Source organism: Mchenga conophoros, linkage group LG7 (assembly GCF_057382185.1).
Source record: "Mchenga conophoros isolate Kocher_MC1m ecotype Shallow Benthic linkage group LG7, M_conophoros_male_GT1.1, whole genome shotgun sequence".
NCBI classification, from domain to species: Eukaryota; Metazoa; Chordata; class Actinopteri; order Cichliformes; family Cichlidae; genus Mchenga; species Mchenga conophoros.
Genome location: NC_140532.1, coordinates 54,400,750 through 54,412,778, shown reverse-complemented (window position 1 = coordinate 54,412,778; position 12,029 = coordinate 54,400,750). Strand labels below are relative to the sequence as shown.

At 42.8% G+C, this 12,029-nt stretch overlaps 1 protein-coding gene across 1 annotated transcript; it reads left to right on the top strand.

Moving 5' to 3' along the window:
* Positions 1-1,465: 1,465 nt before the first annotated feature.
* On the top strand, positions 1,466-5,715 carry LOC146571157 (zinc finger protein 703-like). Its single transcript, XM_085280214.1, has 2 exons — positions 1,466-2,170; positions 2,977-5,715. The coding sequence occupies exons 1-2, from the start codon at positions 1,928-1,930 to the stop codon at positions 4,528-4,530; spliced, it is 1,797 nt and encodes a 598-aa protein (XP_085136340.1). The 5' UTR covers positions 1,466-1,927; the 3' UTR covers positions 4,531-5,715.
* The last annotated feature ends 6,314 nt before the right edge of the window (positions 5,716-12,029 follow it).

The window sequence follows — 12,029 nt, the reverse complement described above, 5'->3', positions numbered from 1 at the left end:
ATGACTCTAAATTGTCAGAAATCTTTCAGTCCGGCTTTAAGCCATTTCACAGTACGGAGACAGCCCTCGTAAAAGTTATGAATGACATCCTGATAGTGACAGACCGTGGTAAATATACAGTGCTGGTCTTGTTGGACATGACCGCTGCATTTGACACAGTGCTGATCTCCCGCTTACAGCACTGTGTGGGAATTTCTGGTTCGGCACTTTTGTGGTTAAAGTCCTATCTCTTAAATAGGACCTTTTGTGTTAAGTTGGGGTCGTCTTCATCCTCTGTGGCCCCTCTGCTGTGGGGTGTGCCACAGGGATCTATTCTTGTGCCGTTATTGTTTTCACTGTACCTTTTGCCTCTTGGCGCAATTTTCCGAAAACATAAAGTGCCATTCCATCTGCAGATGACTGCCAGCTCTATTTACCTTTTAGTCATTCTGATAGTCTCCCAAGTCGACCTCTGCTTGACTGCCTTACTGATGTCAAAGCATGGATGGCAAAAAACCTTTTAAATTTTAATGATCGATTGTATTTGGCCCAAATTGTTTTTCTCATACTCCAGATGTAGATCTTGCAGCTTTGACTTTCCAACTAAAGAGTTCGATCACAGATCTTAGATTATTGCAATTCTCTTTTAATAGGAATTGGGCAGGGCACTTTGTCACGCTTGCAATTAGTGCAAAATGCTGCGGCACGATTTTTATAAAGTCCTTTTATTGGTTTTTAAATCTCTAAATGGTCTGGCACCTGTTTATTTGTCTGACTTGTTGAAGCCCCACGTCCCCACTCGTTCCCTTCGGTCAGCTGAGCAGTTGCTGCTTTCGGTGCCAAAGTCACGGCTGAAACTTAGAGGAGACCGAGTGTTCTCTGTTGCAGCGCAGATGCTTTGGAATAACTTTCCTCTCCATATTAGACAGGCTGCATCAGTGCCAGTTTTTAAGTCTTTATTAAAAACCTCTTTTTATTCCCTGGCTTTTAACTCTGTGGGTAACTGATATTTATATATTTTATTTTATTTTTTAATTTTATTGCTATGTCTGGTTTTATTACTATGTGCATATTAGTATTGTACAGCACTTTGGTCTACCAGGTGTGTTTTTAAAGTGCTATATAAATAAATGATGATGATGATGAATTAATCAAATAATTCTACGAATAATTATTTAATCATCAATTATTTATTTCCCAATTTAATAAACTCGGGACACATTTAATTAAATATTTCATAACTTATTCGTTTAATTCATTTTTGGCACTCGTGGCTTTCCATATCCTCCACATACTTGAAAATGATATTTCAGTATAGTATTTGAGTAAATATACCCTGTGACACCACTCCCCCCCACGGATGATCATATAAACAAATCAAAAGAGTAACGATCGTCACTTGCAGACCGAGGTGGCTCCGCCTTCACGAACGTCCTCCCCGCCCCGCTTATTACCGATGCGGCCACCCAGCGGACGGACGGCGGCTGCTGCACTTTGAAGTCCGCCAGTTGTGATCAGTGAGCTGCTGAAGTCCTGCACGGAGACACGCAGTGGGACGTTTCCCGAGCACTCGGATTCTCAAGTGGCTCTTTTCTCGTTTGCGCCTTGCCAAAAAGGACACCGTGCTCTTTTTTGTGGACTTTATTATTATTTTTATTTATTTATTTTGTGGGGTTTGAAGTCGGAATACAGGAGACGTGTTTGGGACGAGGATGCTCCAAATGAAGTAGCGCACTGGGGCTGAAAGGCTTCTCCGTCCTTCGGGACATTTAAGGACGGCCGTCTGTGTTTCATGTCCGCTGGATTATATTTACCAAACCCATTTTGAATCATTATTTTTATTTATTATTATTTTTTATCCTTTATTTTATTATTACTATTTTTTATAAGTTTTTTTAAAAAAATAAAGTAACGCACGTCCACGGCCACCCCCTGCGCCCTCTCTCCAATGAAATATCTCCCTTCAGGATCAGCTGTTGATCGAGTTAGCGCGCGGATCGAGCTCAGTGAGACCAGCGTTCCTAAGAAGTCCCGTCCCGGTGCTGCGCTCTCTTTGTTGACCCCTCTGGACCCACTTCGACAGGCAAAGCGGCTTCCTATCCGAGTTATCAAGATGTTGACGGCGCACACCGGACACTTGCTACACCCGGAATATTTACAGCCTCTAACACCCGCACCAGTGAGCATCGAGGTATTTATGGACTTTTTTAAAATTTATTTTTTTTTTTTAGCGTTCCTTTGTAGAGAGGACTGTTCTTACACTGCAGATCTGTGGATATGTCGCAACACAGGGCTGAAATCTGCTATGACAACAGATAAAAATAATCCCGCATTTGCAGGGAGCTGATAATATGCTGTGGTCTGTGTTTTTTAACTCCACACGCTGACACACACACGCGCACTGCGATAAACTGATATCTATTTAATTCTATTCGCAATTTACTCCAAAATTAAAAACTGATTTGTTGATAAATTGTTAAAGTTAATGAAGATTTGTTTAGATAATCAAATCCTTTTCTTGCTTTTGTTGTCTGCTAACATGTGATGTAATAATAATAATTATTATTTTCACTTAAGTGAATAGCTTTTTTGTATTAACCTACTTTAGTGTCTAAAAGAAGCCATCCCACCTTCCCAGAGCACAGGGTGAAGTTCTCAAATGTCAGATGTTTTCCTAAAGAACAAAGGCACTGAGTGCAGTGTAATCGATGTTACAGAAGGGCATTTTTTTCTTTGTTTTTATGCTTTAAAAATGCTGATTTATTTGTAATCATCTGAAGCTTAAAGCTTAAACACCCCCCCCCCCCCCCCCCCCCTGACTTCTAGGAAGTTACAAAGACCCCTCTGGCATTTTATGCACAGAGCAATAAAGCATTTGGTACATAATAACTGTCAGCAGGCCTACACAAAGTCACACAAAACTTCTGGGTGTTTTGTTGTTTAGTTTTTTTGGAAAGCTTTAAAAAATGTAGTAAAACTTGTTTAATTTTGTTGTAGCTGGATGCAAAGAAGAGTCCCCTTGCCCTGCTTGCTCAGACCTGCTCTCAAATTGGTAAACCGGACCCTCCTTCTTCCTCCAAGCTCAACTCCTCCTGCAGTCAGGGGGACAAGGAGCCCAGCAGTCGGTCATCTGTCTCCAGCCTGAAGCTCGGCGAGCACCGCCACGCCCTGGAGGACAAATCCAGCTTCAAGCCCTACAACAAAGGCAGCGGTGAATGTCGCAGAGACGGAGCCACCAGCAGCAGCGGCTCCGGCAGTGACAAAGTCGGCTTCAGGGTGCCCAGCAGCAGTAGCACTACCGCTAATGGAAATTCAACCAGTGGCCAGCAGTCCTATCCGCCTCACGCTGTGTCGCCCAGCTCCAGAGCCAGGAGCAGCACCCCACCGGGACATGCTCAGCAGCTTTCCAAACAGAGCCACTCTCCAGGTGGACAGCACGCCCCACACTCCCAGAGTCCCACTGGTGAATCTGCACGTGACCAGAGCAGTCCCACCAGCACGAGCAGCAATAATAATAACAACAATAACATAAATCCCAAAAAAGACGCTGAGGTAAACAAGGCCAGCTCGGACAGCCCGCACCACGCTAACTCCAGTCACGTTCGGGCCAGCACAAACTGCAGTAACGGAAGCTCTGACGGAGGCTCCAACCATGACGCAGGCAAAGCAGAGCCCACCCAGCCTAACCTTGGCCCTGGACACATTACGCCCATTTCTCCTTATAAGACCAGCCAGCCGCTCTTCCCTCTGCCTTCCTCAAATATGGGCTACCATGGATCTGTAGTGGGGGGCTACGCAGGCTACCCATCCCAGTTTGTTCCTGGGCTGGACCCGACCAAGTCGAGCCTGAGCGTGGGCAGCATGGGCGTACCAGGAAAGCACCCAAGCTCCAGCCCTCTTACGGGCGCCTCCCCTCCCTCCTTCATGCAGGGTTTATGCAGGGACCCCTACTGTCTAAGTTACCCAAGTGTATCCCATCTTGGTGGAAGCAACTGCAACTCCTGCATCCACGACCCTTCCTCCACCCTCAAATCCAGCTTCCCCCTTGTGTATCCCTCCCACCCCCTCCACTCTCTCCACCAAAGCTCCTTGTCATCCAGTGCATCCTCCTCCCTCTCTCATCCCCTCTACACGTACGGCTTCATGCTCCCCAACGATCCCCTGCCACACGCTTGCAACTGGGTCTCAGCCGGAGGGCCGTGCGACAAGCGCTTCGCAACGTCAGACGAACTCCTGGCTCACCTCCGCACGCACACAGCCCTGCCGGTGGGGATGGACAGTAAGCTGCTCTCTGCTTCCTCCTCAGGGCCTGCCTCCTGCCACCTTCACCTCCCACATCAGAACAGTCCAGGCTCCATGCACAGCTCTCTTTCTCTCAGGGCTCCCCCCAGCCTGGGTCTGGCTCGCTATCACCCCTACAGTAAGGTCCATCTCCCCTCTGGACCCTCCTCCATCTCCCTGCACTCTCTGCCCACCACAGGTCCATACTACCCTCATTACGCACTCTACAGTCAAAGACTGGGGTCTGCGTCGGCTCTGGGATACCAGTGATGCACCACCTACTTAAATCTTTAGAAGAATGGTTCAACGTGTTGGGAAATAATGCTTATTTGTTTCCTGGCTAAGAGTCAGATGAGAAGATTGACGCCGCTGGCGAATTTCTATTTTAAATATGAAGCCAGTTCATTTAGCTTAGCTTAGCATGGAGAAGGGGTAAAATACTGAACGAGCTAGCAGAGATTTTAGCTGAGGAGCAGGTTAACACGTGCCCCTCACAGAGTTCACTCCATCTTCAGCCTGTACGCTAAGCTTAGTATCTGCTGGCTGTCGCTTCATATTGAGTGTGTGTGTTCATCTGCTCAGCCAGGACGTTAATAAGCGCCCTCCCCAAAACGTCTTGATGGTTACTTTAACTTTAATCACTGCAACTTGCTGCTTCCTTTGACTTCGCAGCAGCTTCAAGTGGAACTGGGAGGGACTTGCGACTCCTGGATTTTAACTTGAGAGCATCTTCAACTTTTTTTTTCTTGGTTCTTTATACATTATCTGTTTATACAAGATTTCTTGTTTCAAACCAGGACCTACTGCTAAAATTCAGTGGACACGCAGCTCTTGCATGTCTGCACATTGCTCGGATGCTTCTGCAGCAGGCGCAACTGCTCTGAGAGGACACTTGCCGCCCTGTGGACTCGCCTGATTGATGGATGGACGCTGCGTGACAGCTCTGGGATTTTCAGGGTTCTCGTTGCAAATGTTGATGATGATGATTTTGAAATGGCAGTGAGCTCCAGCATCGGGATCGGTGTTAGTGTGACTGCAGTGGCTTTCTCCCTGCATCAGATGCCTGTAAGCTCAGCGCAGTGCACACACTTGGTTTGCCCCCGTGGTTTGTGATCATCTGTTTTGGTTCCTTGGTTTTTTTTTTCTTTTATTCCTACTGAGAACTTGTATTTATTTTATAAAAGGGGAGCTGACTGTAAACTTTACCACATAAATCTCTCCTCGTTTTCAAGTGCACACACGGCAGGTGTGGAATGCGTTGTGTCTTAAAACTTCTCCGAGAATGAATGTTACAGTCACATCTCTCTCCGAGCTCCTCGCCTCTTTTGATTGTTTTTATTTTCACACGGCAAATCGACTGAGATGTGATATTTTTTGTAAACTTGGAGCACCCTGTGGTGGGATCCAATGAAAGGGGAGGTCATATTTTAGTAAATAAATAACACTGAAGATGTATATTTTGTTGTCTTCATTTCTGATGTGAATGGCTTTCAGTCAAAGATTTCTCTTTATTAGCTTTTTGTAGTGCATTTGTTAACCCAAGGTTTAATTCACTGTGTTGCCTTTGTTGGAAATACTTGACAACCAACACCTGACAAATGATATTTCTTGATTAATAACAAGACGTTTACTTATGTCAGCACTTCTCAGAAAAATCAGTACCGACAAGAAAAGTGTCCGAAACATTTCCCAGACCAGTTCTGCCACTTTGCAGATTCCTACCTTTTAAAGGAAAAACAAGTGAAGTGGTGAAAGGCAGGCGTAAACCCTTCTGAGCATATATGTCAGCGAGGCGACAGTATAGGTGATCCAGATGTGTACAGGCAGCTATTCTTGCAGCGAAAACAGTTACTTGATTGACGACGTCGGGTGTGCTTTACCGCTGAGCTCCAGCTTATTCCGTGTCAACCTCAAGCTAAAGCATCCTGATTTAATGCTCCCAGATTTAGCGTTCAAGTGCGCTTCGTGAAAAATGGCGACATTTGTGCCTGTCGAGATGTAATGTATATACACTGTAGCCACTAGCAGCAGCTTTCCGTGCGATCGAGACGGAGCCCTGACAGTTGCTCAGGTTACCGCAGCCAGCGCGTGATTGGCAGCAGTAATATGCCATTTCCTAGCAACATGACTCCGTGACACCCTTGGCAAAGTATAGATGACCCATGCTGGTCAATCACAACTCTGACAAGGCTCCCAGAGGGGTCAAAGCGGCCTGTAACAAGAGAGAGCGCTCCTGTTTCAGTGGTCTGACTTGCTGTTGTGGGGCTGTCTGAGTTCGGCAGCCCCCCCCCCCCCCGAGTGTTTTGTGTTGTCAGATATGCCCCAGAAAACAGACACTCTTTAGTTTATTAGCTCTAAGAAATAAGTTGGCAGTTGTTACCAGTTAAGTTTCACTTCTCTCTTTCAGTGCCAGACTTCAGGATATTTTGAGTTGTTTTCGTTGGATTTCTCTCCACATTTCCTCTTCAGGTGTTATCAGTCACTTGTGTTTACTGTAGCAAAGATGCTATGGCGTTGGATTGGGATGCCACCTATTGGTGACCAGTGATATCTGTATGTTACCAGGAGGCAACATCACCTGCCTCTGTGGTAATCTTCTACTCATTTGCTTGAAAATGGTTTAAGTAATGTTAATGAAATTATTCAAGAGGCCAGAAATGGAAAAAGGCCACGCACGCCTTTCTTTTTGCTGAAGGGTAGTAACCCAGTTTTTTATTTCTTTCGGAGGTGAAAACACCTCTCAACATTTTGTCATCCCAAATTTAGATTTAACCCTTTCCTTGTGAAATGTATCACCTCAGTTTAATATTAAAGATCAGTTATAAATTTGAGGTCACAAAATATCAGCAGATCCACTTTATATTAGTTTAGGGTAGCAAAAAATGTTAGGGGGTTCAACTCCCAGTGGATGTTTAGCTCATTCTACAACAGTGATAATAACTCATTCACCACCACAAGTTATTAAAAAATATAGAGCGGCTTTTGGCAACTTCAAATTACGTTTGTAATATCCAATCTGGTGTTTAAACACATTTACAGTCTTCAGATATTAAGGTTTAAATTACACTATGACCAGTGCTGTGATATTATCACAGGACACTGAGGGGGTGTTTTGCAATGAATCCTGGTGACACTGGTAATTTGTTTTTCCTAGTGGCCCCATGAGGTTAGTATGTTTGATTTAGAGCATCTCAACTCCTATGGGATGAATTACCAAACAATTTTCTACAGACAATAACTTTTCTGCGGTGACCTGGAGGTGAGACAAACAGCATCATTACACAAAACAAAACAAGACGAAGAACACGGTTTCACGAAACAAAAGCATTCAGGATATGTTTCCATTTTATTGTTTTGTGAAATATTCTTTATTTATTTCTAATTTTTCATTTTAGGTCCACCATACCTTGAAGCCTGTTTAGCTAGCTTACAAAAAACAAACAAAATTCTCTGTAATTTAATATATAGATAAAAGTTTAGATCTAAATCAACTAATTTAAATAAGGCAAGTGACATTCAATTAAAATTTACTTATATAGCACCAAATTGTAACAGTCACTTCAAGTTGCTTTTTTATATTGTAAGGTAGAGACACTAAAATCATGTAGAGAAACCCCCAACATCCAGCCAACCATCTATGAACAAGCACTTGGAGACAGTGAGAAGAGAAAACTCCCTTTTAACAGGAAGAAATCTCTGACAGGATTTTCATTATAAAAACACAGAAAAATGCTATGAAAATAATTCAGTAACCACAGAGGTCTTGAGTCCCGCCCAGCTCTTAAAAAAATAACCGCATTGTAATGGTTTTTTAAATCTAATTTTAAACGAAAAATCTAATTAATATGTGCAATAATTCTAATCTCAACTTTTCTTCTTCAGAAACTCACAATCAAATGCAACAATACAAACAGTTTAAGATGCTAGCATTAAACCATCCTTCCACTTGTTTGGCCAGTTGTACCGTTTATTTAACATTAAATTTTACAAAAATGTCAAAATGCATTATCATAAATTACTGTTAGTTTAAAGAAAGAATTAATAACTATTGCACTATAGTGGATTCCAGAGAAATCACACTGTTTTGTTGCCAGATTTTTTTTTTTTGCTTTCTTGTGCCTGCAGCACTTTACCCTCTTCTACCCACATATGAAAATCACTAGACAGCGATAAAGACATCTTATTCCACTGATGTCTTGATGTCCAAGTTTGAAGTCAATAAATGTGTGGAAAAAAAAGACTCACTGCATGAATGAGTCAGTAAATGAAGCAGTGAATGATGGTTAGGTTATGGTTGATCTTTCCACGAAGGAGCGTGACTGTTCCCCTCTATCAGCCCATCGCAGCAGCTGCACCATCACTTGCAAAGCCAACAAACCACGTGCACAACATTTCTTCTTTCTTCAGCGATGGCCCTCACACCAAGGCTTTCTAGCTGCAGGATATTACAGACAGCAACCCTGACTGCAACTAAATAACATGAATTAAGAAGCTAGACGGTCTCAGTTAGCGTTAGCTAGCTTGGTTAGCAAAACCATTAACAAACATACAGGCTAATTAGCGCCACGTAACAGACTAATGAAATATTTCAGTTTTATGGTAAATTCTAGGATGGTCTGCACCACATAGCACATCACAGTATTATTCAGATAAACCATTAAAAATGCTCCAACATAGTGGATGAGGCCTAGCAGACACATGACCGCACTATCACCTGTCAGTCAATGCGGTCATGCACCCAACTCCAGTATTCAGATGGATGTGTTGTTAACAAAAAACAACAAAAAAACTCACTGAGATGTGTTACACATGGGAAGACTATACATAGAGGCCAAAAATTGTATTCAGGTTGTTAATATGCTTTTTTTTATGCTGTATAGTTGAACGTTTTAACATGGGAGTCTAAGGACAATGACTCCATTTAGCAGCCAGCCTGAAATGGCACCGAGAGGATCTTCTGCATTGGGTTCATGTTTTTTATCTCTGGAGAGTACCACTTGGCACAGCTTATTGACTGTATAAAAGTCAGTGAACACAGTCATGTGTGCGCTGACTTGCAGCAACCTCACAGAGCTGCTGACTGTATGAAATCTTCATAGAAAGGGACACAATGTTTACAGTTTTTGCATTTTAAACATTGTAAACATACTTTACTTATTAACCACTGATTCAGGTTTGTTTTGAGTAGTCGTTATATTTATTTCTTTTTTCCTCAAACCTTTTTTGGGGGGACGAAATGTTCTGTGCAAAGGGAACTGAGAAGCAGCAGGAGGGGAGATGGAGGGCACCCACTGACTATTACATCTATATTTAAACAATATGGTTTACCCATGGTTTCATCCATCACATAACAGCGCTGCTTTTCCAATGTGTTGGTTGCAGACATCTTTGTTTTCTTTTTAAATTTAGCACTCTAATTTAAAACCAGTGTTGCGAACACATTTCGCTGTAATGTATAAAAAGCCTTCTGGTATTATTCTGGTTGATATAAGTGAGTCCTTGGAGCAGCCTGACAGCCCTGATGATTAATGGTGACAGACTGTGGAGCTGCCCCTTCATTACATGACAAGCCTCTAACCTCTCTATCAGCCCAAACCGGTGCAGATGAAACACTGGGAGAAATTAGATTTTAAAAATGCAGATTTTTTTTTTAATCGATCGATTGATCTCCAGAATTTTTTGTTGTGTCTTCTCCTTTGATGTCAGACGCTGTGAAATTTCCTGCATTAAAATCATTAGGCGTAGTCACAAATTACAAACATCTGCCCCGATGCTTCTTTTCTGACTCGTCTCTGAGTTACAGATCACACACTGTTTCCCAGAAATGGACTCCTCTGCTTTCATTTTGTCTTCTCTCCAACTTTATCACTTCATCCATCATCCGACTATGAGGGCTTTTCAAGCAGTCCAAAAATAAAGCGGACACAGATGTCAGCCATGCTGTACTGATGTTTCTAAACCACCATAAACCCATCACTTACATCCACCCACGGGCTGGGAGAAATGTTGAAAATACACTTTTCTTGCTTAAAGAAGAAAGAATAAAAGCTCTGTCACCCCATCCACTACACTACTACTCGTATGTTAAATTACCCACATCCAACAATAAATCTGCCTGCACTGGAGCAGGTATTTTTATTTCTGAAAAAAAGAATTACTGAGACCTCTCTTGCCTTATGGCTTTTTTTTTAAGTCAACAGAATGAGTTTAGTGGTGTACAAGAGGGCAAATGCAATTATGGCTTCTCTGCTAATGTGCATGGCCCCAGCTGGTTTTTATCTGGCTGAGCTGTAAGGGCTCCTAGATCAGTTGTCAGCTCTCATGCATCATAAACCCAGTGCTTAACAGAGAAACGTGCTTTGGCAGTGACCAGTGGAGGCCTGGAGGCCAGCAGCGGCTGCCGGTGGTTTTGGCACATGGAGAGAGGGGGACACGATCCTCTGCCTTCCGCATCTGGATCCTCACAGCCACATTCTCTCATTCCTCGTGGTTTTTACCCTCTTCACGAACACAACACGCCATAATTGGCTAGTGTGACCCATAGCAGACGCCACACCGGAGACTTTGGGAGGTCAAAGAAAAGGCTCCAAAATACACACATGTGGACGGCAACATAAAGCAAGGCAGAGAGAGCTATCTGATTGAGAAAGAGAGAGAGAGAGAAGCTTCATGGAAATAAGCAGACGTGATTACTCAAATACAGTCATTAAGGAGGAAACGTTGTTTTTCAAGCTGTCAGGATGATTAATGATCGAGAGCAAATTCCACTCAAATGCTGTTGTTTAGTCTAACCAGCAGACCTGATCTTTGCCACTATGTTACAACAGAAATGATGTGTGCGTCCAGCAATGTGGTGTGTTGAAGTGAAAAAAAGGCGAAATACTGAAATAGATACAGGGAAAAGAATGTGTCACACGTTTTGTCATTCCTGTAGTGACTGCTACTAGTATTCCAAGAGGGATGAGAAATGCACGTCACATAATCTGCAAATAAAAAGCAGATTTGCAAACGTGCACAAGAATTTGCATAAAATGTCATGTTTATAACTCCATTACCCAAACAAATGCTGCTCAGTTTGGGACACACTGAACATCAAGTTGCTTTTAAACATTCACTGATTTAGCAGATCATTCGTATGTAAATGCACAGTCATATGCTACCTTTCCACATGAAGTATGAAGGAATACTTCTTTTTATTGCGCTCATATTAGCGCCTTTTATTAGCATGCGTGGCTACACATGTTGTAGGCTTATGTTAGAAAACCAATACATTTATCTCAAACGGCACATTAACTAATTAATATTTGCTAATTTTATGCCAGATGAAAGCTAAGCTAATACCATTAGCAAGGAATGCACGCGTCCTTAACAGTTACCTTGCTAGTAGCTACCTGCATTTAGGATATTTAGGATAAAATAATAAGTGCACTCTGGGGTACATACCTGGAGAAGGGTCAGGCAGTCAAAAGCTGAAGCAAAACACCCCTTGCATTTGTGACAACGAGCACTGACAGCAAACTGCAACTGCACTTTTGAGCATTCAATTCTCAACACCATCAAGCTATTTTAAGCCTGCACCACTACTTGTTGATATTTCCATCCATATACAATTTATCCCTGGGGACTGTTTAATACCAGGTTTTTGTACCCATTCCTACATATGAGCTGCTTCTCTATTTACACATTTTCCACAAAGCTAGCTAGGATTATGAAAGCCATTTCCACGGAAGCCTGCTGTTGTTTATTCTAAGCTGAAATCAAGGACCCAT

What these genes read in the sequence shown, in the direction of transcription:
- LOC146571157 (XM_085280214.1), top strand. Translation starts at nt 1,928, where the DNA reads ATGAAATATCTCCCTTCAGGATCAGCTGTTGATCGAGTTAGCGCGCGG. An exon ending in CCGCACCAGTGAGCATCGAG is followed by an intron (nt 2,171 to 2,976) that starts GTATTTATGGAC and finishes ATTTTGTTGTAG; the next exon opens with CTGGATGCAAAGAAGAGTCC.